Source organism: Mchenga conophoros, linkage group LG22 (assembly GCF_057382185.1).
Source record: "Mchenga conophoros isolate Kocher_MC1m ecotype Shallow Benthic linkage group LG22, M_conophoros_male_GT1.1, whole genome shotgun sequence".
NCBI classification, from domain to species: domain Eukaryota; kingdom Metazoa; phylum Chordata; class Actinopteri; order Cichliformes; family Cichlidae; genus Mchenga; species Mchenga conophoros.
The window spans coordinates 9,401,366-9,428,397 of NC_140546.1; the positions used below are offsets into that span (position 1 = coordinate 9,401,366).

The 27,032-nt window shown below is 39.2% G+C and overlaps 1 protein-coding gene and 1 long non-coding RNA gene across 4 annotated transcripts; one reads left to right on the forward strand and one right to left on the reverse strand.

Moving 5' to 3' along the window:
- Positions 1-9,375: 9,375 nt before the first annotated feature.
- Positions 9,376-15,386, reverse strand: LOC146548779 (uncharacterized). Of its 3 annotated transcripts, none has more exons than XR_014890513.1 (4): positions 14,749-15,386; positions 13,798-13,964; positions 12,415-12,517; positions 9,376-9,881 (listed from the first exon to the last, which is right to left on the reverse strand). It is a non-coding gene; the product is annotated as an uncharacterized LOC146548779 (long non-coding RNA). The 3 variants fall into 3 exon arrangements; XR_014890512.1 differs by having other exon boundaries at positions 9,376-11,339; XR_014890511.1 differs by having other exon boundaries at positions 9,376-12,517.
- Positions 15,222-21,186, forward strand: LOC146548780 (C-type lectin domain family 7 member A-like). The gene is made up of 10 exons (XM_085263111.1): positions 15,222-15,581; positions 16,010-16,124; positions 16,641-16,715; positions 18,335-18,453; positions 18,531-18,631; positions 19,035-19,145; positions 20,064-20,141; positions 20,350-20,501; positions 20,604-20,725; positions 20,942-21,186. Exons 5-10 carry the CDS (start codon positions 18,601-18,603, stop codon positions 21,099-21,101), a joined length of 654 nt encoding a protein of 217 aa, XP_085119237.1. The 5' UTR covers positions 15,222-15,581; positions 16,010-16,124; positions 16,641-16,715; positions 18,335-18,453; positions 18,531-18,600; the 3' UTR covers positions 21,102-21,186.
- Positions 21,187-27,032: the final 5,846 nt, after the last annotated feature.

Sequence of the window (27,032 nt, forward strand, 5' to 3'; positions counted from 1 at the left end):
TTTGGGTGCCTTGAAAAGCGCTATATAAATCCAATCCATTATTATTATTATTATGAACAGGATATAAATATGAAAAACTATACAGAATATGAAATAAATAACTTTACAGAATCTGAGATATACAGCTATACAGAAATGAGAACTATGCAAGTTGTAGGATTAAAGATTATCGAATGTACAGAATGATTATTTACACAGAGCTATACAGTAGTGCAGTTAAGATAAGTGAGGGTATAGATAGTTTCTACAGAGGCTATATAAAGTGCTAGTGGTTGTGAGTGGTGGTTCAGTCCATGTTATTATTGTGTGTTTGAGGGTACAGTTGTCCATTGTGGGTGTGTGTATGTTCAGTCCATGAGTTTAACGTGGGTCAGATGTCAGGAGGCAGAGTTCAGGAGTCTGACAGCTGTGGGGAAGAAGCTGTTCCGGTACCTGGTGGTCTTAGTCCGGAGGCTCCTGTGGCGCCTCCCAGAGGGCAGGAGGGTGAAGAGTCCATGTGATGGGTGACTGGGGTCTTTGATGATTTTCCCAGCCCTTTTCAGACACCGCTTCCTGTAGATGTCTTTTATGGCAGGAAGTGGTGCTCCGGCGATGCACTGGGCAGTTTTCACGACCCTCTGCAACGCCTTCCGGTCCGAGGCAGAGCAGTTCCCGTACCAGACTGTTATACAGTTGGTCAGGATGCTCTCGATGGTGCAACGATAGAAGTTCACCAGGATGTCTGAGGACAGGTGGTTCTTCCTCAGAGTCCTCAAGAAGAAGAGGCGCTGGTGAGCCTTCTTGACCAGCTTGGAGCAGTTGGTCGTCCAGGTGAGATCCTCGGAGATGTGGACTCCCAGGAACTTGAAGCTGCTCACACGCTCCACAGCCGTCCCCTTAATGTGGATGGGTGGATGTGGGTCAGCATTCCTCCTGTAGTCCACGATGAGCTCCTTGGTCTCCTCGGTGTTAAGCAGCAGGTTGTTTCTGTCGCACCACTCAGCCAGATGATCCACCTCCTCCCTGTAGGCGGCCTCATCGTTGTCACTGATGAGGCCAATCACCGTGGTGTCATCTGCAAACTTAATGATGGTGTTGGAACCATCAGCAGGTCTGCAGTCGTGGGTGAAGAGGAAGTAGAGGAAAGGGCTCATCACACAGCCTTGTGGTACACCGGTGTTCATTGTGATGGTAGATGAGCAGTGGTTATCCAGCCGGACATGTTGGGGGCGGTTGGTCAGGAAGTCCAGTAACCATTTGCAGATGATGGAACTGATGCCCAGGTCTGTCAGTTTCCTGATGAGTTGTGAGGGGTGGATTGTATTGAATGCTGAACTGAAGTCTATAAACAGCATTCTGGCGTAGGTGTTGTTGTTGTCCAGGTGTGAGAGGACAGAGTGCAGTGCGATGGAGACTGCATCCTCTGTGCTCCTGTTCTGGCGGTATGCAAATTGGTGGGGGTCCAGGGTGGGGGGGAGACAGGATTTGAAGTGTGCTAGGACCAGCTGCTCTAAGCACTTTGTGATGATGGGGGTGAGTGCTACTGGGCGGTAATCATTGAGGCAAGATGGGTTGGAGTTTTTGGGTATCGGGACGATGGAGGTGGATTTGAAGCAGGCCGGTACCACAGCGTGGGCCAAGGACAGATTGAATATGTCTGTGAGTACTCCTGCAAGCTCCCCAGAACACGCTCTGAGAACACGCCCGGGGATGCCATCAGGGCCTGCAGCCTTGTGGACATTGATCCTGCTCAGCACCGCTCCTACATCGGTGGGGGAGAGAGTCAGAGGTTGGTGGTCTGGCGTCATGTCTGCTTTGGTTGTGGTTGTGGGGTTCCCTTGCTCAAAACGAGCATAAAAGTTGTTGAGCTCGTTGAGGAAGGAGACATCAGAGGATGCGGGGGAGGGTTTGGTGGTCCTGTAGTCTGTAATGGTCTGGAGTCCTTGCCACATGCGTCGGGGGTTGGAGTTGGAGAAGTGTTCTTCTACCTTCTTTTTGTAATGGTGTTTGGCTTTTTTGATGCCCTTCTTTAGATTAGCCCTGGCTATACTGTAGGCGTGTGCATCTCCTGACCTAAGGCGGTGTTGCGGGCCTTCAGGAGGAGACGAACATCCCGGTTCATCCAAGGCTTCTGGTTGGGGTACATGGTGATCCGTTTCTGGGTGGTGACACTGTCTGTGGTTTCGGAGATGTAATCCAGTACAGATGAGGCGTACTGGTCCAGGTCTGTGTGGGTGAACATATTCCAGTCTGTGTTTTTAAATCTGTCCTGGAGCACTGCGTCTGTCCCCTCAGGCCACACTTTAATTGTCCTCACAGCAGGTTTCACACGTTGGATGAGTGGTGAATACCTAGGTGTGAGGAACAGGGAGAGATGGTCCGATTGTCCAATGTGGGGGAGGGGTGTGGCTTTGTAGGCTCCAGCCAGGTTGGAATACACATGGTCTAAAGTCTTGTCTCCTCTGGTGTGGCAGGAGACATGTTGGTGGAATCTGGGGAGGACTGTCTTTAAGTTGGTGTGGTTGAAGTCGCCAGCAACAATAAAAGCAGCCTCGGGGTGTTTATTCTGGTGTTTGTTAATGGCTGCAGAAAGTTCTTTCATGGCCAACCTAGCATTAGCGTCGGGGGGTATATACACGGCAGTGAGTATGATCGAAGTGAGTTCTCTGGGGAGATAATAAGGTCTGCATTTGACCATTAAAAACTCCGCATTAGGTGAGCAGTGACTCTCAGTAGTAGTGGAGTTCATGCACCAAGCATTGTTAATATAAATGCACAAACCTCCACCTCTGGTCTTGCCGGAGTCATCTGCAAGCCTGTCGGCTCGGTTTTAAGCACTGACCCAGTTTATGTCTGTTTTCGGCATTCTCAAGAATGATCAAAGAACAGACTTCCTTCCCCATGTTTAGTGAGATTTTGGAACAGCTTCAGGTAAAACATGCCCAGTCACTCCTCATCCAGAGTCAGAGTGCCATTGAACGCTTCCATCAAACCCTTAAATCCCTGCTATAAGCTTATTCCATTGAGCAAGTAGTAATTAACAATTGAGAGTTAACAGCATAGGCGGCTCAAAGTACAACAGCTTCACGCACAGCTTAATAGGGCTTTGGAGCGTGATGTCACGGGGGTGGGCGTGGAAAGGATTTTGGCCCGATCCGCCATTTTGGGGGTCTAAGTAAGGAGCGAAAGCATAGCCATGGTTCGTACTTGCTGTGCGGTCGGCTGCAATGTTCGATCTTACGACCGGCACGGGAATAAGTTTGGATTGTCTTTTTATGCTTTCCCAACCTGGAAGCAACATGAAGGAGCTCATGTATCGGATATTACCAAACGAAGGCGTCTAGCCTGGATAGCAGCCGTGAGACGAGCTGATATCAAGTTCTGTTACGTCTCCAGATATCAGTTGGTGTGTTCAAGACATTTTCATTCCGGTAAGTTCTAAATATGTTCACATCACACTTTATAGCTGAATAATATCATCGTTGGTGGTCTCAGAAGTTATAGAAATTGCGATCAAACATAGAATGGAGTGACTTGATTGGTTGATGTAAAGACAATAAATGAAATGAGACAGGAAGGACACAAATTGGCGTTAATAATTTACCCGATTATCAATGTGTTAACTTGCATGTACTTTACAATTATGGGCATATAATATGATAACGATATTTTAGCAGTTAAATGATAAATGTGTAACATTAATTATGGTGGGGGTGGAAAATGGCTATTTCACTCGGTGCACTCCAGCTGACTTACTTTGACGACGTACTCAGAGTTTGGCGGCTTGAAAATAGCCAAATCTTGCACCCAGCCATTTGTAAATTGGATGTGCGCCTCCAGTGACTTGTAATTACGAAACTGGTTCGCTGTGTAAGCGCTTACTCCACAAACAAGATACGTGAAGATATCGGGGTAGGACAGTGGCGGTAAGTCGTCTGGGTCTTTACTCCACTGCCGTATTTCAAATGGGTCCAGATTTGCGATGCACTCTATTTTTTTTCAAGTACCGCTGCTTCGCCTCTGGACGCAATCGGTCTCTATACCGTCCGTTTTCTTTTGAGCTGCTTTTAAGCATGTTTCTTGTCGTCGTCGTTCCAACACAGTGTGTTTGTTTTGATTCGTAGACCCCGAAAATGGAGCTGCGCTCCCACAATGCATTGCGGCGTGACGTCAACTCCAAAGCCCTATAGTGGTCGTAGTAAGCAAGCATGTCAAACATGTAGGAGGAAGTGTGGTCAGTGACTTGTACAGAGCGAGAGGCACCCTGAACCCTGAAGCATTCTGCGTCATGCAATACCCTCTGGTATGCATCTAGTTGATCGGGGGCTTATCCTACAGCAAGATAATGACCCAAAACATAAGTCCAAGCTATGCCAGAACTACCTCGGGAAAAAAGAACCAGATGTTAAGCTTGAAAACATGGAGTGGCCAGCAAAGTCTCCAGACTTAAACCCCATCGAGCTGGTTTGGGATGAACTGGACAGAAGAGTAAAGGCAAAGCAACCTACAAGTGCCACACATTTATGGGAACTTCTGCAACAGATATGCGAAGCACTTTCTGAAGAATATTTGATTTCTATTGTAGAAAGAATGCCACGGGTGTTAGGCTCAACGAACGGACTCTATGGCAGAGCACACAGAAACGCAGGGAATGCAGAAAGTGCTCTTTATTTACAATGTCTGGATTATTTACACAGGGTGGGAGATTGTGTACAGTGATAAACAAACAAGAGGGAAACCAGGGAAGAGGGCTGACACGCACTCGGAGTGAAAGGGGTAATCGGCGCACGCAGGGTGGATTTGTCACACTGGTAGTACAGGCTCGGGGGAGAACCTCCGGGATGCGAAGGTAAAGATGCGATTTATCTCTGCAGTGATCCCGGAAATACGGCTTCACCAGCAGCTGACAGGCAAGCGGGTGATGGATCTGGCACTCAGGGAGGCGACAATACTCCGACACAAGACATCTGTCGCGCTGCTCCTAAATAACGCTCCATCAAATGATGTATGATGTACCGCCAGTGTGCCAGCATCCCGTGACACACCGCCCCGCCTACCTGTGCTGAAAAAGGAAGCAAATCCATGACACCACACCAGAGAAACCACACCAACTGCTAATAACTGGTGTGCTCAGGTGTATTTGTTTTCAGGGGGGGTTATTGACCCCAATTGCTTATTTGTACTATGCATTTATTTCAGAGTGCAATAAGACATTAAACTGCATTTTCAATTTAAAAAAGAAAAACTGGAAAAATTGGGCGTAGGTAGGACACCCTCTCTTCCTCACTGGCTCCATGTCTCTAAAGATGTTCTACAGTTGTTCACTCTCTCGCACAAAATCACCAAAAAAAATGTTTTTAAAAACAACAACAACAACAAAAACCCATATCACACAGACTATTCACTTCCTTATGTAAACCACTGAATCAGGTACTGAGGCAGTGATGTACTGAATGATGCTTCGGCTGTCACAGATCACATAACTGTTTAGTCAAGCCAAGCCTTGTTTTTTCTTTTGTTACATGCCAGAACTTCAGCTTCAAACGGACGATCACTATTGTTTTCAATTTCATGCATACATCTACCCTCATCTATGCACCACTGATATTTAGTATTGTATTTCATACAAAGGATTTGCCTAATTTGAAAACACAATACAGCATCACACCACAACACAGTTTTTACAAACTGTATCAAGACTTACATGATACACTTCTAGAATGTATGTACAGGGATAAATGTGACTGATAGACATTTACACAATTATGCTCAGGTGTTTAGCAATATTTATTAGCTTTCTTTATTTTTATAAAAGGTAATATTTATTGAATCATGTTTGAGACAGTTAGACCAAAGGACAATTATGATTTGGCAGTAAGTTTTTTAAAAAATGAATGTCAAGTCAGTTTTTAAAACAGAACCATGTAGAAAAAAGAAATATAGAACCATTTACATCATTTTAAATGAGAACAATCAAGATTTTGATCTTGTGAGGTAGTGAAACTGCCATGTTACGTTAATAACCTATCTACAGATTGTGAAACAATTTGAGAATAAAGTTCCTCAATGTTAAATTCAGAAGACCTTGGTAAAGTATATATTATCATTAAAACAAATTGGATAAACTTAAGCAATCTCTGTGCTGAAAGCACAAAGCTGAAAATCAATATTGGATGTCCATGATCTAAATATGACAATGACTATCTAGCTTTTTATCAGTACTCAGTTCAAACGTTTGCATCTCTGATAGGATTGGAAGTGAATTAGTGCCTATGAAATTGGTAGCTAGCACATCTGGACAGGCACCATCAAACCCAAACCAAAGTCACCCATTTCATTCACCATTTCCGTCTAAATATTTCTGCAGCATTAACTTAATTCCAACTTCAGTGAAAACATCCCAGAATTTTTTCCAAATCCCCATTAGAATTTCTCACTAGGTTCTCCCCTATCAGCACCTCCTTCCTTTGTGAATTAAAGCACAATTGCAGAAAAGCGCCACAAGGTGGTGCCCTCTTCATTTTTGTTGTGTTAAGCTGGAGACCCTAAGAGTGTACTACTAAGAGATTAATAGGTTAGCAAGCTATGTTGCTTGACAAATCAGAAGTGACTGTACACTTTCAGCTGAGCCATAGCCTAGAACACAATTACAAGGAGACACATGGGCTTAAATGATGCTATTTTTAAAAGGTAGCGTTTCTAAATCTATCTACATTTGAAACTCCCTTACAGAAATCTGAATCTGACAAATAAAATATAATTGTGCTAAGACAGCAACATAACCAGTGAAATCTCTTGTTTTTCTGATCTTGAATTTACAAAATGTATTCCCTGAAAAATCATGGTCTCTTTATATGTTTATTTGGAAAAACAGTTTCAGCAGTGGCGGAGGGGGGGGTGGCTTCCTGGACTTAAGCCCAGGTTGTTTTTTCAGAAGCCCGGGGTCTTTTGGAGTGCAATTTGTTTCATAGTTAGATGCCTGACTGACAACTGTATAAAACAAAAACTACACACAATATTCGAAGCACATAGTGCACACGGTGGGAATTTACGACTGTGCTTAAATTCCCCCTAATATTGGTATGATCCGAGCTCACACAACAAGCAACTGAGCGAGGGGGCGGGAGGAGCTGCTGCCTGCAAGTGCGCTGTTGGAGAAACGCAGCCAGGCAGACAGAGGAGAACTGAAGTTTGAGCAGGTACCAAAGCAAATCATTCGTACTGTACAAATAATGTAAATATGACGGTGAATCACGAAAGATTGATATCAAACTGATCACTTGACCCATATTACGTTACTTGCTCTTTGAGTGAATCAACAAATGGCGAAATGAAAAGCTGAACAACAACAATACTGTTTTTTAGAGAGTCTTAGTTTTTTTGATGTGTGTTTATTTCATATTTTCAGGTGTTTCCCTCCACAGCTAAATAAATCGGTTTCAGTAATGCACTGATATACAAGAATGGACATAAGGGGCTTCTTTCAAAGAAAAAACTCTGGTAGATGTTATTTTATTGATTATGCTTTGTATGTTGTTTAGTATATTTCTATGCAAAACAAGAGGAATTTCAATACACAGCAGTATATTCACAGTTGAAACCAGATATTTACATACACTTTATGGAAAACACAAGAACTTTTTTTTTTACTGTACAACATCAATTTAGAGTAAACTTTTGTTTTAGATAAATATTGAAATATCTTTTGAATTAGTTAAATGTCAGAATAACGGGAGACAGAGCTGTCTATTTTTTATCACTTTCATCAAATGTAGGAGTACATATACACTAAGTTTATTGTTAATTAATAAGAAAACTGCAGACGATTCTATTCTGAGCTGAAGAAGCTTCTGATAGGTTAGTAGAGTCCATGTGAGTAAATTGGTGGCACACCTGTGGATGCATATAAGACAAAACATAGAGCCTGTTTTTTTGAAATGGGAAAATCAAGAGATGTCAACCAAAACACCAGGAAAAGAACTGTGGAGCTCCATAAGTGTGGCAAAATTTTGAATACAATTTGGTGCCATTTACAATTAAGAAATACAGATAGTTTCTCTCTTTACTCTTAAAGTTAACAAATGTGTTTTTTATATTTATCAACCTAAAAAAAATAAACATTTAGTCTGATTTGATGTTACAATTAAAAAAGTGTTTGTGTTTTTATCTGAAGAGTATGTAAATATCTGGTTTCAACTGTATATTTGATGATTGTCAGCACAAAGAGGGAGAGAGAGGAACAGAGAGGGAACAAGAGCAGGTGAGACACACATGTTAGTCAAATGGTTGTTTACCAAAAGTATCACCGTATCATAGGTCCTCATGTATCTCATGTACCTAGTGTTTCTTTTTAGGTTTGTTATTTTTCAAATTCTATATTTATTAAGTTATGCAGGCTTGTTTGCACAACAAGGCTAAATAATTATATAAACTTTTCTAAATCTAAATAGTGTACTTTGGTAGAATTAAAAAAATAAGTGTAGTGCAGGTCTATGATGATTTTTAGTGCTACTATCATCTAGTTATGATTCTGCTTCTGTCTTGGTTAAGTCCTAAAGTAGTCCTGTTTTAATTCTGGATCAGTTCTGGGTCTGGTTGAATTGGGGTTTAGTCCGTGTGTCTTGATGCAGCCCTGACTTTGTTCTGCCTTGCTGCTTAATTAAAAAACTAGTTTAAGGTGTCCTGTATATGTGATATATTTCCCTATATGAAGTCATTCTTTTTTGAACAAAAGTCAAAACAGAGCCTAATAATCTTTCAGTCATTTCTAACCCCCCCCCCCGCAATGATATAAAGAGATTCTGTTTTATGATGACTTAAGACCTCATTTATAATTAAAAGATTGCCTTTTTTGTTATAGTTTTCTGTGAAAGGTTTAGATTTACTGGAGTTGAAGATACAAATGTTGGATTTAAAGTGATTTACTTTTTTAAAATAAAGAAAATCGTTTGTTAAATATAGTAAATTCAGTCAAAGCTGACTGAATTCACAAAATGTTGTCAGAAAATAGCGTTGGGTTTTTGTGATGGTGTTTTTTTCAAATATCATACTTCATAGCGTTTCCCTGAATGCAACCACAACCTTTTCAAATGTTACTGGTGAATAAAATTAGCACTACAGGCAGAATGAAAACAGAAACTAGAACGGTACTAAAAATCCCCAGGTAAACTCCAAATTTATAGAAATGTCTTTTTAAAAAGATAAAGTGACACCAAAATGTTACCAACTCCTTTGTATTTGTCTTGATTTCAATTTCATGTAGAAGGAAAAGTCCCAATAAGAAGGAAGATCCTTGTGACTGAGTGGAGAGCAGTGTTTAACCAAGAAGCAATAGAGGCGCTTTTTAAGAAAGCTAAAAAATGTATTTATTTACAATAAAAACAATTAAAAACAGCCATGACCAGGGGGCATAAAAATTAATATACAGGAACAAAATATAAAAATTGTCTGGCTGGGTCGGTACTTGACCCGACAATTGAGATTTAGTCAGTAGTTGGTACAGAGCTCAGAACTCTGCCTGCCACTGTTCGTCACTTGTCAGCAGCCGTTAGCTTTTCGCAACACTAGCCGAAACCAAAACGATCTCCTGGCACATCCAGACGCTCCACTCAAAGGTGTCCCTCTGCTTCACCTCCCTCAATAACATCTGCCTGTGTCTCCATGGCCACGTCATCGTCATCATCATCATCATCATCATCATCATCATCATCATGGTTGATTCTTTCTGTCCATTACTGCTGTTTTCATGGCTGCTATGACCATCCGTACCGCCAGACCCTCTTATTGGTCTTTGGTGGTTGAAAGGCTCACCCTGATTGGTTAATGGCGGGTTCATTCCATGGCATGACCTCTCCCAGGAGAGGAAAATTAGTAATGGGGGGGGGGGTCTGGGGGAACATAAACTAAAAACAAAATTCACAATAAAAGCATGCAATAACACTAATAGCTATAAAAAATTAAAAGCACAATATAAAAGATAAATGACTCTACTGTCAAAGATTGAAAAAGTCATGCAAAAACAAAAAACAACCTATTCTTCCCCAGGATGACATCACCATGATTGAGCTTATCCTTTATTTTAACAGAGTGAACGTACTACTTTATATTGAAGTGTTTTCTTTAGTATTTTTAGTCTTTAGCTCTTAGTTCCAGCTTCTACTTGCATTAGAGTTTATTTGATCTCTTTATCCTGTGTTAAGTTCACTGATCTTCATTGTTTTTGTTTAGTTCCTTTTTTTATTGGTCTCCCATGCATTGTGTTTAGTTTTATTTCCTGACTGTTGTTCACCTTTGTTGTGTTCAACTGTGTTTAGTTTCCCTCCTGTTTCTAATTCCTTCATTACGTCATGTGACTTTATAGTCTCAATTTGTCTGTCGTGTTGCATCAAACTGTGTTCCTCTCTTTTTTCTCCAGTTCTTTTTTGATTTTCCTTTTTTTTTGTAGTTCTGAACATTGTCTGCCACAACAAAGTCAAATTTTTTTTAACCTCTAGTCTTTTTCAGCAGACTGGATTTTGATGTAATGTAAAGTTGTAAAAACATGAACAGTGATTTGTTGTGACGATATCTTTCATCTCTTAGTTTTACATTTTTGAGAGGCGATAAACCAGATGATTGGGTGGAGGAAATGTTAGAAATATATCCTCCAGTCAGAAAGTGTTAGCTTGATATATCCTGCAAAGTACCCCATAAATCTGTATGTTTCTGAAAGTCAAATATAAAATAAGTTGAGAGTACAGGGAGTACAGTAAGGCTACTTTTATAAAGCTAAAGTCACAAACAATTAAAGCTCCCTTTCAAAAATCTCCCAAGCTAGGCGAGTGACTCCAGCAGATCCCAGGAACAACATCTGAGATCTCTGTCAGAGGAGCGCAGTCCTAGGAACAGCTAAGATACTGCGCAGGACCCTCAAGCTCCCAGGCCTCTAGTAGAGGACCCGAGCTTGACAGATAGACCGCCTGTAGGGGTGAGGGGAATTTACATATACATGTGTTTTTTTTAAACCATAAACATAAAGTTATGATAAAGTGTAATCCATTAAAATTTAAGAGAAAGTTCTTTTAATGTAAACCTGTAAAAAAGGAAGCTGTCACAAGTGTTTCTTCTAAGAAAAGCAATGAGACAGTTTTAAGGCTTATCTGCCCACCAACAGCCAAAGAAATATTTGCAGATAATACCAAAAAATTCTGCTGTTTGCCAAAGTATTAAATGCTAATAAATAATAAAGAATAAAATGGGTGTGTTTGTGATGCAAAACAGCAGGACTGGCTGAGGTCAGGATGTTGAAGCCTCTGTGTTCATAGAGGTACATAGACTGTAAGAATATTCATGTGGTGATAAAGAGGGAGATGCAGTCAAATCTGAAAAAACAAAACAGCTTTTTGCAGATTGAAACAGGTATGCAAGGATAAAACAATATTATCTAAACCTAAGTTAAAACAAAACTTTAGACCAGACTAAATGCTTTAACACATGAGTGTATTTGGTAATACTTAGTCCAACAAAGAAGAAACAAACAAGAACAGTGGGGGGTTGACGCTTAGATTTTGTGATAATTTCCTGTGTGGTTTTTTCCGTCAACCACGTTGTTGTCTGATACACAGTTTGCTGTGTTTCCTGTTTGGTTAATGCAGCTGCGGTTCCCACAGCTATCTAATTTACCATAAATTAGAGGAGGAGAATGTTTTCAGTATGACTGTGAATACTGCTTATACAAAAACGATGGGCGACTGTTTCAACTGTGACTGTGGCATCTAAAGAGAAAGGTTTTTTTTAAAAATTACATAACTATAACAATGTCAATTAATGTCAAGCCCTCACTTTTAGTGTGCTTTGTTTTATTATTAATTAAGATAACATTTACAAATAAACAGACTGCCTTATTGTTGTTTTTGTTGTTGTAGTTTTAGGAAACACTCAAATAATTTGAATTAAGGTGGAAAATCACATAAGGCAATGTCACAGGTAAGGATAGGAGACTCATATACTGCAAAGTTGAATTAAATTTGGATTATCAGTACATCTACTCTGATGGCACACAGTTGTTGTTACCATGCCATGCTTGCTGTATCTTGTCAAAAAAATTTGTTACACATTTTTATGTTCTTGCTGAATGACTGATTTAAAGAACTTTGTTGTTTACTCTTTTTTTTTTTTTTTTACTTTATTTTAATAGAGAGTGAAATTAACTATGCAACATGATAAAGCCCACATGTTCACAGCTTCCCGAAGTAACCATGATTGAGAATTATACAACATTTGTTTTTTCTTATTATGGTTAAAGAAACATTGATTAAAGTAAAGGTAAATTACATATAGAGCTTTCAGAATAAATATTACAAAATGCTTCACAATAAAAATGCTAAAACATCAAAACAAAAAGTCAGCCAAAAGGTTAAAAAGATGAGTTTTTACTTTCTTTTTAAAAGAACTCACCCAATCCAGAGATCTCAGGCTCAGTTACTTGTGATGAACCATCTTTTATAGTTGCATTATTTTCCCTAGCATTTAAAGCTGTCAGTCATCTTAGGGTAAGAGCCTGTGAAAAGAAAACAAAAAGTAAATCCTGAACAACGACCACTGCTTTTTCAGTCACCCTGCTTCTTCCTCTCTGTCTTCCTGGGAGAAAATCCAGATGTGTTGATGTAGCTCAACTGAGCAAAACTATCCCTTGCAGAGAGACAGATGGTTTGAGGCTAAGGTGTTGCTTTACTGTGGACAGCTTTCCAGTGCAGCCAAAACAGAACAGTCTGCAGTAGAAGTTGGGATACTTGTTGGTGTTCCCAGGGCTAAGTTATTTCTTCGCTGATCACTGCCTGCAACTATCTACTTTAAGCAGAGCACTCTCTCTGAAGTCCTTGCTGACTCTGGTGTAGAACAAAGCTAGCTCATCAACTGGGAATCTCCACCAAACTATTAACCACTCATCTTTCAATCTTTGCCCTAAACAGACAACAGCTGGCTACCATTACACATCAGACTGAGCCAATTCATTTCATTATCTATGGAAACCACCCTGAGTACGCAGAGTTCTTTGTTTTTTCTGCACCTCACAAATCTGATCCTAGAAAATCCCTGGCTAGAAGGACACAACCCACATATAAGTTGGTCGGAAGAAAGAACTAAGTTGAAGTTTGTTTTTCCAGTCAAACCGCTTACAATGAGCCCTGCTAACTCAGTCTCTGGGCCTGCTGAATGTGAGTCACCTAATCTTTCTCTGATCCTCAGCAGGACCATGCCCAATAGCTGGCTTTTTGTTGAGTAGAAAGATAAAACTCTTAGACCATGTATTTGACTAAATCAGATCACTAGAGGAACAAGAAGTGAAAAGACGTTTTTGATAAACACGAGGACACTTTGAGTACTTGGTAATATCTTTTGGTCTAACAAATGTGGCTGCAGTATTCTAAGCCTTATTTAATGAGGTCTTCAGAAATTTCCTGAATGTGGTTGTTTTTTGTTTTTGTTTTACCTTGACAATACTATGATTGTTTTCAAGGATCTATATCACCTTACTTCTGTTTCAAGAAGGTTTTCAGGAGAAAACCTTCACCCCAAGCCTTCACCCCCATTAATAGTTTGTTGTAAAGGTCAACGCTTCAGACTCTGGGGTGGGGGCAATCTTCTTACAGTACCGTACTGTAAGAAGAAAGTAAACTACACTCGTGCACATTCTGCACATTCTACTCATAGTGATCTGCTAGCAGTTCAACTAGCTTTCGAAGAATCATCCAAATTTGTCATATCTTCAGTCACCTACAACATCTCAATTCCAGGCAACCTAGACTGTAATATTCTTTGGCAAATTCAATGACTTACCGTTCTGGTTCCTGTATTTCTGTAGAGCTGACCTGGGAAAATGAAGATGTCATTCAACAGGCTCAGCAGAATGAACATGATTCCAGAATCAGCTTCACAAACCAACTGTATGTCCTGTCTTCAGTCCACTCACAAGTTATCCACTAGGTCCACACCATCAACTTTACCTGCCATCCAGGAGTAAGCCACATTCTTTCATCCTCAATTGGCAAGGTTATAAAGGAACACAATCCAGAATGCTCAGTTTGCACAAGAAGTAAGAGCAAATCTCAACCAATCGCAGGCCTGTTACAGCTACTGTGTATACCTAGCTGCCCATGGTCATGCCAATGCGCCAATAATAAATATTCAAATGGGCAAAAACACAAGTCTTTCAAAATGAACTGCTCATTGGTTTCCATTTTAGAAATTGCAGTGTTTAAAGTTTAACTGCATACAACATCTGTCAAAAAACAAAAAACAAAAACTAAACCCTTCGATTGTATGTACATGCTATACTGAAATTATTTTTTTTAAAGAAAACATTTTCTGAAATGCAAAAATATATAAATAATCTAAAGTACAGTCAAAAGTCAAAGTCAAATTAAATAAAATGCATAAGCAACCTAAACTAACTCTGTCTTCTTGGAAGGCTTTCTGATATTGATAGGAGGTTTTTATGCTGCTAAAAAAAAAAAGATGTTATAATGGTGCAGACATTAATTAATATTAATAATAATTCAGTGTCCAACTTAACAGCCTTCAGGTCAGTGGCTCAGAGTTTTAATGGCCCATTTACATTTTTACTGGCTTGTGAAAAAAGCTTTTATTTTTATACTTTAAAATATTAATGCAATTTAATTAATAAAATACTTTATATTATTTTATTATTTCACATTCAATTCAAAACATGTTACAAAACCCTTGAAGTTAATATGGCCTAGTACACCCCATGCCCCCCTTTAGACTCACCCCTGTTTGCTGCAGGTATCACTTCCATGTAAAATAGGACGGCTGCCTCAGCCTTTAGCGAGCTGTATAATTTAACCAGTCTCGTATCAGTTAACAGTTCACCTGCATATTTTATTACAACTTCGGGAGACTTGCTGCAGATTTTTCTCTATATAAAACAAACGGCGGTGGATGGAGCAGCTGCAAAGTTCGCTTTTCTTTGCGTCGGAGTGTGTTGATCAGGCGCTTTGATGGAGGACTCACGCTCGGGTTTTGTCAGTAAAGATTTAAATGATGATTACAGGAACAGCGCTGCTGTTTTGGACGCTAAAAACACGTTTTCTTTCACTCAGCCTGAGCTCAGCGTCTCGGTAAGGGTCCGCCTCTTTGCTCTTCACGGTGTGTAAACAGACTCCGGCTCCACGTTCAGCTGTGCCAGCGTCATCGTTACTGCCATAACTCATCATCGTTGTGTTATCAGTGTTTCGGTTTGCCCAAGATTACTCAAACAGACCAAGGTACTGACTTTATGTCTGAAGTATCTGATTAGATACTGAAGCTCCTGGCTGTGAAGCATCAAGTCTTTAGTGCATATCATCCAGAAAGCCAGGAGGCACTAGAGTACTTCCACCAAACTCTTAAGACAATGTGGCATACCTACTGCTTTAGAACTGGTACGGAATGGGATGAGGGTATATTCTCTTGTTTTTTGCAATCAGGGAAATGCATGTTTTAAAACTTAAGGTTCTGTGTGGGAGGATCAGGGTTTTTGTTGTTTGTGTTTTTCCTGTTGAGACCTCTATGCAGAGACCAGTGTGCCCAGGAGGAAGGAAGATACTCCGTTTTTGTTTCGTGTGAGTAAGTCGGCCATTTGGCTCACGAGGATAAATACGTCAAACAAGGATAAATATGTTGAAGGATGTTGTGTCCATGTTTAAAGGGAATGTGCACTGATCAGGCATAATGTTATGGCCAGACAGGTGGTCAACTGACACATGACAACATGCATTTAGAAGCAGGAAAAATGGGCAAGATGGCTAGATGACTACATCTCCAAACTGCAGCTCTTGTAGGTTGCATGCTGGTTCCGATACTAAGGTGTCAGAATACAGAGTGCATTGCAGTTTGTTTTGTTTGGATCTGGATAGTCACAGACCAGTCAGGGTACCCATGCTGATCGCTATCCACTTAAAGCACCAACAATGGGTATGTGAGCTTCAAAACTGGACCACAGAGCACTGGAAAAAGGTGAATGATGAACCACATTTTCTTTTACATCAAGTGTATCGCCTACCTGGGGAACATGTGGCACCAGGATTCACTATGGGAAGAATGCAAACCAGCAGAGGCAGTGTGATGCTTTGATCTACTGGGACACCGTGGCTCCCGCCATCCATGTGGGTGATACTGTGACACATACCACCTACCTAAGTACAGCTGCAGACCATGTACACTCTTTAATGAAACTTCTGTGACTTCTTTCTACAGGATAATGTGCCCTGATATAAAGCCAAAATAGTTCAGCAAAGATTTTAAAAGCACAAAAATGAATTCGAGGTGGACGTGGCCTCCGAATTCCCCAGATCTCAATTTAATCAAGCATTTGTTGGATGTGCTGGACCATTAAGTCCAATGCATGGAGGATCCGCCTCCCAATTTAGCTGTTGTTACCATCTTGGTGACAGAGACCACAGCAAAATTTCAGGGGTCTAGTGGAGCTCATGCCTTGAGCTTTCACAGCAGTTTGGCAGCAAATGTTAAATAAAATAAAAAATAAGACTGCTATTTAAAATGAAGTGATGATGAAGACTTTTGAGGAATCTCTTTTAAATAATGCAAAGATATTTTTTCTGCTGTTTGTCAAAGCGTAATTTAAACATGAATGTTTACAGAATAAATGTTTTGTGGTGCAGAAACATCTGGATTACCTTCGAAGTCAGGATATTGAAGCTTCTGCAATATGAGCCATCCACAGAGCTTCATACAAGGTACGAACATTAATGTGGTGATAAATCAACAGGAACCTGAAGAAGAGGGAGCTTCATTCAGATTTGAGTAGTCACTTCAACCCCATGTCTGGAAAAAATGCTTTTTGCAAAATTATAAAGTCTGAAAAAGGAAGTATTTGTGGTAAATCAGCAGTAATTGGACATCATAAATCTGTATGTGCCTAAAAGTCAGTTCAAACTGTAAAATAAGTTGAGTAGTGCATTTAAACCTTCCTTCCAAAACTGTTTAATAAAAATAAATTAAATATAATAAAATAATTGTGAACAATATTTGTAAATTGTGTATGCAAACTTCCAGAAAGGTCATGGATACAACTGTGAGCTGGAGATGTGCAGTTTGAGAAATTATGGTGAACACTGTGATAATTTTTTCCTGCCCTGAGTCTATTGAAATTAAAGATGTCTAAAATAATAATAATGAAAAACATACATCTATTTAAAAAAAATAAGGGACAAACACAGATTAATAAAACATTCAAAACTCCCCCAAAAAGATACACAGATAGCACAGATGAGCAAGTTATTTAAGCAAACCAGCATTTGAGATCTCATCTGTATGAAATCAGACTAACTAAATATGGGACTAGCATAGCTTAGGTGAGCTCAGTGATACTGAAAATAATTAGTTTCATCGTTTTAAATGAAAGAAAATAAAACTGTTACTGAAAAATCCTCATCCTATTACATTTAACAGGAAGTTAATTTATTAGAAAACAGTAAAAACATTTATTTATTAAATTATTTACTAAATAAATGTTTTTTTAAAGAGACTGTCTACTAGACTTTCATGAAATATCCAGAAAATACCACAGAAGGATGTTTTTCTGCCATTTTTTTTAAAGCTCAAAACATGAATATTTGCAGAATAAATATTTTCATGATATCACATCTGCATGATGAGCCGTCTGCAGAGCTACACATAAGGTATGAATATCAGTGTGGTGTTAAATTAATGCAGGAATAAAACAACACTGAACCTAAAACTTAAAGCCACATTCAATTTTTCGACATAGCAGTGAATGTGATAATATTTAACCCAAAAAAGAAGAAAGGAAAAAAAAGGAGGAACCACCTGTTAGATTAGGTGATATTTTCACATTTGGTCTTTATCTATAAAAGGTCTTGTTTCCTGTGGCTGTGGTTCTCACATTTGGTATTGTGAGAAACTGCTATGCGATAATGTGAGAAAAATTGTAATACTTGAAAAACACAACCCTAGTATGACACAAGGGTTAATGTCCTTGCAGCTGCACAACGCTACAGTATGTTAGGAATATATTAAATGTGTGTATAGTGCTAAACAAGAAAGACAGAAACATGTTTTCAACAACAGCCATAAAATGTACTCTTATTGTTAAACATACAGAAACTACTCTCCTGTTTCACTTTATATATTTTCAAGTGAAATTAAATGAAACCATCAGGGGTTAATGATGAGATCACAGGTAACAAAGTTGATGAGAACCAACAGTGATTTTACAGAGTTAGTCAAGACTGACCAACAGCTTTGTTTTGTGTTTCAGTTTTTTTCTTTCTTTATAGAAAAATAAAAGATGGCTGAATACCACTGATACAATTTTGAATTTGTCTTGAAATAGATGAGCTGCGCTGTAGATAGACCCTCCTCCCCATCCTTTAAAGTCACCAGGAAGTTTGATTTTTTTTAACAGAGAGCTGTGAAAGGTGTTGTGCTTCATTTCTTTTTGAAAAGCCTGAGGTGAGGGTCGCAGAGGTGAAGCTTGATGCTTAATTTTCTATAGATATTGAAGGAATTGATTAAATGATTCGCACCAGTTTGCTGTTTTGTTATTGTGATTCAGACACAGGTGGACTAACTCTGAAGTCGGGAGCTTGAAGCCTCAGCATGATGAGCCGTCCACAGAAATACATAGAAGGTAAGAACATTAATGGGGTGGTAAATCAACAGGGAGGAGAAAATCTACACTTTTTATGAACAATGCTGTTTTCATAGAACAACGTGTTCTGAAATTAAACAATACTCTTTTAGGTGAAATATCTTAAGTCTGTATTCTGGGTTTTATCACAGAAAAATATAAAAACCTCATTTATGAAGAAAAAGAATAAGAAAGTCAACCATATTGTTATGTAACATAAACTGTGTCATGTTTCTCATTGGTCTAATCCAGCTCTGATTCTCACCTGTTTAAAAAAAAATCTTTTTAAACAAGACAAACACAAACACATATCTTTACAGCATTCCTCAACTGCACTACAGTTAGCACTATTTATTAAATGTTTACGTACTTGTGTGTTCACTTTCTGTCTCCTCTGAATCAGGTGAAGCTCTTCACTCCCAACATGCAAAATCAAACAATGCGTTAAAGCTCAGAGTGGCCGTGCTGGTTGTCTGTGTTCTCCTGGTATCGGCTCTCGTGGTAATTTATCTCTGTGAGTTTGTAGTTCTATTCATGTAGCTTTACTGATAAGTGTCTGATCTACTGTAAATTGATTATCAGAATGTTTACTATAAAATTGTGAAGAAAACCTTAACTTGTGACTTTTTAATTAATCTGCATCATATTTAATCCTTTTATTTTAAAATCCAGGCTTCAGGACAAATTTTCCAGAATTTTAATTGAAAAGAAAATAAATTTTAACAGTAATTTAGCTGTTAAAGTCCAGTGAGCTATACAATCACCTGCTTAATCACCTGCATCTTAACCAACACGTGCACTTTATTACAGTTAATTATTTATTTATTTAAGGTTAATAAATCCATAACATTACATAATTTTGAGTTATAACATCATTAATAAATTGGATGTATGGGAAAGTCATTCATAAATGTGTTTTACTCTGAGGTGGAACTATGCATTTTAACACAATGGGTTTTTTTGTAATTCATAAGTTAAATATATGTAATTGATTATTTTTATTTGTAACCTAGAAATTAAAAATCATAATTAAACTGCAGCTCAGATATTCTTCTTTATAAGTCTTAGTGTGCTGTCGCCGTCAGTGGAAGAAGAATATCTGACATTTGTTTTTAAACAAATTAAATATATGACTTTTCAGTATACTACATATATATAACAACTATATTTAATTAGAAATAATCATCATTTTACTATACAGTTCATGAAACAGTTTTTAAATGGTTGTGCTGTGGGTTCAGTTCAGTAGCCATGTTACTCTACTCTCTGTTTATATAGATGTGATCAAAATTGGGACAAGTTTACTGACATAAGAGAAGTTCTAGTAACAAAGATCTTCTCCTTGGCTATAGACTCTGCAAACTTAAATGCTAATGAAACCAAAAATGTTACTGACTGATTTGCATTTTTTCTTTTTGTATTTTTTTATAAGTGTTTGAGCTTTTGAAAACCAGGGAAATGCTCAGAAACCTTGAACTGAAGCAGGTAACTGTAAAAACTGATGTCACAGGTAAGAATATGAGACTCCTGCTTATTGTACTAAACCTTTGTTTGTTTGTGACCTCTGGAATTTAATCACACAACACAAAATATTAGTATTATTAAACTTTGCTCATTGTTTTTTTTTTCACAACATCCTAAGCAGGAAATATTTTCATACTTACAACCATAAACATGATTTCTTCCACCTGCCTGTCTTTGATGTAATTTCTTCAAAGTTGAACCATATTACAAATGTGAAGATGGCTGGGAGCAACACAGAGGAAAGTGCTATTATTTCTCCACAAGAAAATCATCCTGGGATCAGAGCAAAACTGAATGTAGCACTAAAGGAGGAGGCCTGGTTAAGATAGACAGCAGCGAGGAGCAGGTATTAAATACTGCTGCAGGTTCATGTTCTCACCCTCATGTTTCGTCATCCCAGAACAGAAAGTTTTACAAAATAATTGAATCTTTTTTTTTTCATTTAGAGTTTCTTGGGGAAAATGTTCAACAAAAAACGGCGGGATATGACGACCTTTTCTGGATCGGCCTGACAGGCTCAGCAGAAGAGGGCAAATGGTTGTGGGTGGACGGCTCACCACTGAACGAAAGGTTTGATTCAATCCAATTACATTATATTATATATTACATTTCAGATAGATAGATAGATAGATAGATAGATAGATAGATTCACAATAACAGTCACCTTAAAGGTGCTTTATAGTGTAAGGAAAAGACACTAAGATATCCAACAATCAGACAATCTATTAGCGACATTTGGGTGACCCCGTTTTACTGTGACTGCTCTTTTTGTTCTTCATCCCTTAGGTTGACATTTTGGAAGGATCAAAAGGCAGATGATTTGAGTGGAGAAGATCCCGATGGAGACGACTGTGTGGGGATGGGGCCAATGTATTGGTTTGATAATTCCTGCAAAGTACCACAAAGAAGTATTTGTGAGAAACCGGCTTTGATTCTGTGTGGTTAAATTTCAGTTCAGGAACAACAGTATGAGCAGACGATATGCTGCAAACATTTAAAGACATCCAGAAATGTTTAATGAAAAAAATACTATATACACTGTTTATAATGAAATACATTTTAATAATTATTCTGTGTCTGATTTTCTTATTCATGTATTATGTGCTAAAAGAGCAACATCACCAGCCTTCTGTCATAATTGTGGTTTGATATTTGACCACTCTTTTATGCAGAATTGGTTGACTTAATGTAAATTGGTTGGTTTCATGGTAGTGGCCTTCAACCTCCCGGCAACAGCAAGGGCCGGTGTTTAAGACGGCTGGGGGTGTCCCCAGCGGACCACTGCCGCAATTTCCAGGGAGATTGGATGGGGTCAGAGGATCTGCCCTTTGCCTACACCAGGCAGCTGCACAACACAGTGGCCAGGTGGCTGCAGCCCGGTCCCACAGAGTGAGAAGCTCGTCTGCTGGATATGGCAGTGCTTGTGGAAGGGCTCCTGGCAGACACCGGAATGGGTCCACTGCCACCATCTGGCCTGGATATCATGGTAAAGAAGACCACAGAGGATGGGCTGTTGGAGCAGCTGAATCAGAATTTAAAGTCCATGATTCATAAATTCATTCACGAGGACAAACGCAATTGGGATGGCTGGTTAGACCCTCTGTTGTTTGCAATGCGGGAGGTTCCCCAGGCCTCCATGGGATTTTCTCCCTTTGAGTTAATGTTTGGCCAGAAGCAGCAAGGGTTGTAGGACCGAATTAAAGAAACCTGGGAGGAAGGTTTAAGCTCAGCAAAAAATGAGACTCAATACCTTGTGGACATGAGAGCAAAGCCACACACTTTGGGGATGTTGTCACAATAAAATTTGCTGCAGGCCCAAGAATGTCAGCAGCGGCTGTACAACAGAGAGTCTAGACCAGAGGTCTCCAACTCCAGTTCAAGAGAGCTACTGTCCTGCAGCTTTTGGATGCATCCTTGTTACAATACACCTGAATCAAATGAATGGCTTGTTACCAGGCCTTTGCCAAACTTGATGGCATTCCAAAGAGCTAATTCAACCATTTGATTCAGCTTGGTTGGAGTAGGGATGCGTCTAAAAGCTGCAGGACAATAGCTCTCAAGGACTGGAGATGGAGACCCCTGGTCTAAACTGTAGGGTCTGTAGGGCTGTGCCTGTGGGAAATTGTTCAGAGAGAAAACTGTTCAGAGAGAATTGGCTAAAATGCTGAAAATGGGGGTAATAAAAGAGTTACACAGGGCTTGGTGTAGCCCCATAGTTCTTGTGATGAAGAAAAATGGGTCTATACATTTCTATGTCTACTACCGCAAGGTAAATGAGATTTAATGCTTATCCCATTCCCCGGGCCAATAAGCTCATTGACCAGTTAGGCACTGCTATTTTTTTCACAACTCTGGATTTAACCAAGGACTACTGGCAGAGTCCTCTGTCTGTAGAGTCCAAGGGAAAGAAATTAAGCTAATATGGAAAATAAAGCACATTTTTCTACTTCATCAGTACTCTCACTACAATTCTGGATCAAATGAAGGCTTTTCAGTGAGCTTTTAGAAGAACATAATAATAGTGGATTACAATTTCCAGCCTAGAAGTAAATAAATAGGTTCTCAGCATGGGTGATGGGTTTTACTGTAGGAATTAAAAGTCAAGTTTTAAAGGGCCCATTTTTTCCATAAATCTGTATGCACAGCAGATATACAGATTTATGTATGTACAAAAATTTTGAAAGTGCTGAAAATGATTTAGGCATGTTTAAATGCACCGTGCTACCACTGAGAGGTTTTTTACCCCATCCTCCCCAGTCATGGAAAGTTAAGGTTTCACCTGCACTGATGAGAAGAACCAGAGTGGTGATTGTGTGCATTGGGTGTCATGCGACCAGTTTCACGTGCACATTCGAATGCACATGTACAAGAGTGTGCACTGATTAATTGATTTCAATTCTGTTTGGTACTAAAAGACCAAAAATATGGTCCCACTAAAATCTGGCTCAGGGTGGGGCTGCGCAGGGCACACAGCAGGCTCTGGTGGTGGCTGATTCTCAGCACAAGAGAGCAAGCATAGTCTCGAACAAAGACGCTGGCAGTGTGGAGCCCACAGCAGGTGGCAGCGTTGAGAACTCAGCAGACACCAGGAAACAAGCTGACACAGGAGGCTGGGGTGGCACGGCTGAGCTCCCAGTTGATGCAGGAGGCAACACTGGTCCACAGCCCTCAGAGTGCCGGTGGTTGGCTGGAGCCTCAAACTAAGTCTCTGTGTAGGCCATTACATAGTTTCAGTCTCTGGCAGAACCAGGTTAGCAGCACTTCCAACAGCCTCAGAAGTGGAGAGCTTGGGAACATAATAAGCAGTCTTTGTAAGTGAGTCAAGCAAAGCAAATGTAATGACCTTAAGAGTTGAGAGTTTCTGGGTTAGCAGGCTGGGAAACATCAACAGTCTTTCTTTTCATTTTCTCCAGCTTGGGGAGATAATAAGGAGAAAAGTTGTTGTCACTTACCCCAGAGCAGTATTCTGATGCTCCGGAATGGGCCACAGATGGAGCCACAGATTCTGGTAGAGGTGAGAAAGCGCCGTTTCCTTCTCAAATAAGAAGGAGAGGACACTGGAAGAGCAGTGGAGACACAGGAAGAGGAGGTGGCTGACTTTCAATCATTCTAATTTGACTTCCATTTTTTCCACTGACTTCCAATCATTCACTATGAAAGACAGGAGGTCATGATCACAGAATATATAAAAGAAAAGATTGGTCTCTTCTTGTCTCTTGTGTTGGACTGAGGCCAGACTGGACACCACAGTGACCCACCATCTCATTCTGCCTTAAAAAGTCGTATTAAACAGTTGAACATGCAGTTTTTGACATAACATCACAGAAAACGTAGTTGTATGCCTCCTTGTCAATTACAGTTGCAGAATAGCGCCACTAGGTGGTGCCATCCTCCTTTTGTTGTGTTAGGCTGAAACAAAAAAGGGTGTACTACTAAGAGAAATTAATAGATACATAAGCTATGCCACTATTTATTTTATTTTATTATTTTCATTATTTATTTATTTTATTTTATTTTTTGATGGGGGTTGATTGAACATTCAGTCAACCCTCAGCAAACAGTCACAGAACATTTCCCGAATGTTCCCTTGCACTCTCTGCAAGTAGCAAACTTCCCCATAGTACTGGCACTTTTTTTTCCAAGAAGACATTTTATTCAAATGTTCAAGAATGTTTGAAAAATCTTTCAGATAGTTGTAGATTGATGATATGATATCTGTGAGATATAATATTTTGCTTTCTTTGTGACATTTGAGAAGAACTGACAGAATCTGCAGAAAAGAGAAGGTAGTTGTAGATTTATGGCTCACCACTGAACACAAGGTTTAAAGACTGTGAAAATTTACCTAACAAATATTAAATAAGACATATGAAAATACACGGGAACAGTATTTTAGTTAACTTCCCATGGCCCTACAACTGTCTAAACAATAACGGGCCATTAGACCAGCCTCCTTACTCGCCTAAAATGAATACTATAGTGCACCTTCAGGACATTCTGGTTTTGCACATTGGCCAGTATGATCACCCACCCAGTATTCACCATGTGCAATAACATACAGTATCTGCCATGTGGGATCAGATTCCTTAGAGCACAGGTGTCGAAGTCCAGGCCTAGAGGGCCAGTGTCCTGCAGGTTTTAGATGTGTCCTTGATCCAAGACAGCTGATTTAAACGGCTAAATTACCTCCTCAACATGTCTTGAAGTTCTCCAGAAGCCTGTTAATGAACTAATCATTTGATTCAGGTGTGTTGACTTTGGGTGAGATCTAAAACCTGCAGGACGCCGGCCCTCGAGGCCTGGAGTTTGACACCCCTGCCTTAGAGGATCAACAAAGTGGTGACCTCAAGGCCACACAGGGTCCAGGCACTCCTAGCAGTCAAAACTAGACACGCACACTACTGATGTTAAAGGAAGTCGAACTGTGAAACTCCAAACCTCTGATGCCTGCAGTGTGTGTGTGTCTTCCATACTCCATTAAATCTTATCAAATATATACAAAAATATTGTTGTGTTTTTAATGGCTCATAGTGTATTCATTTCCAGAGTTGAAGTTACCAACTTTTACAGTTACTATTTCATCTGTTTATATATATATATATATATATATATATATATATATATATATATATATATATATATATATAGCGGCATGTAGAGGAACGTTAGCAAAGAAGCTCCACAGAGTTGGGAGCTTGGTGTTCAACCCTAAGCTGGTAGGGGGAGCTCTTTATTAAAACACTTGCTTGTGCTACAATGTGCTTCAAGGGTCAATGACAGCACAACAGAACTCATTTATGGTACTGCATTCTTTCTATAAAACAATAACTGTCAGTGACTTTGCACCGTAGTATAAACACAACATTAAAGCTAACAGTTAAAAGTAACGTAATGTTTGAGTGTGTGAGTGTGTGTTTTTGTGTGTGTCTAAAAATTCTACTACAAAAACTCTAAACTCTAGCTCTAAAATTGTGCATTTATGTGTGTTTACTTCTCTATGGTGTTTCAAATATTATGATATTTAATAAAACAAATATTATATAATAAGATTAAATTTGTTTTAAAAGACAAATGTACATCAGTGAATTTTTTAAAAAGCAAACAGACAGACAGACAGAGATGGAACAGATGGGTGCAGCAAGTCAGCATCATCAAGGTCTTAAATGACCTCAGTGATGCTGAAAACAAAGGAAATCAAAGTTGTTATTCAAGCTGAACTCCCAACCTTTCAAAGTCAACAGGAAGTTATTTTGCAATCAGTGTTTTGCCATATGAGTTTAAAATGTTCTCTATCTGATCAAATTTAGTCCAACAAAGATGAAACACAAAAGAAAGGAGGGGCTACCTCTTTCTGTGCTTATTTAAGATTTTGTGATAACTTAACGTGTGGTTAGCTCAGTCAACCATGTTGTTTTCTGATACACAGTGTGTCAGGTTTCCTGTTTTGTTAATGCAGCAGCATTTGACACAACTATCTGATTTACCATAAATAAGAGGAAGAGAATGTTTACAGTAAAATAACTTGGTACTGTGTGCAAACATCATGGCCAACTTATAGTTTCAGTGTTCTGATTAAGTTTAACTGGAAAAAAAATGAAGAAAACCTACAAGACAGATGTTTGTTTTCTCAAATATCGGACTTCACGCTGTTTTCCTGCATGCAGCTACAGCCTGCTCAAATGTTTTTGGTTAATACAATACAGTATCAAACATTTTGTCTCTAGTTAAACTCCAAACTCAAACGTTTTTGTGTGACACTTTTCCAAGGTCTGAATTGAACTTGCTGAATGATTAATTATCACTTATTACGCATAGTGGTCACTACAGTGAACAGCTATTCAAAGGCTGTTTTCTTGTATTTGTGTCAGTATCGATGGTATACTTGCACACACCACTACATTGGACACTGATGTGTCACTCCATACCCTGCCACCCACTCCAAAGGTGATGTTATCCATCTAAGTGGACATGTAAAAAATACACTTTTGAAAAGTTTTTTAAAAAATAAAGTTCAAAAATCTTTTTTTTTTTTCATGCCTAAAGATGAATAAAAATACTTAAGAACAAAATCCTGATTGAGGTCTGATTTCCTGTCTGTTCACCTTTATTGTGTTCAGCTGTGTTTAGTTTCCCTCCTGTTTCCACTTCCCTCATTACCTTGTGTAATTTTGCATTTGTTTGTTGCATGTTACTGTGTTGGTGTCTTTTTTTATCCAGTGCTTTTTTGAATTTTGTTAAGTTTGTGTTCTGAACATTGTCATCCACAATAAAAGCACGTTTTTGGTTAACCCTTTAAAGCCGGTAGGAGCGGGCACACTCTGTTTTGCGTAACTATTTTTAAATCCCGGTAGCTCTGCAACCATGTAAGCTAGTGCAA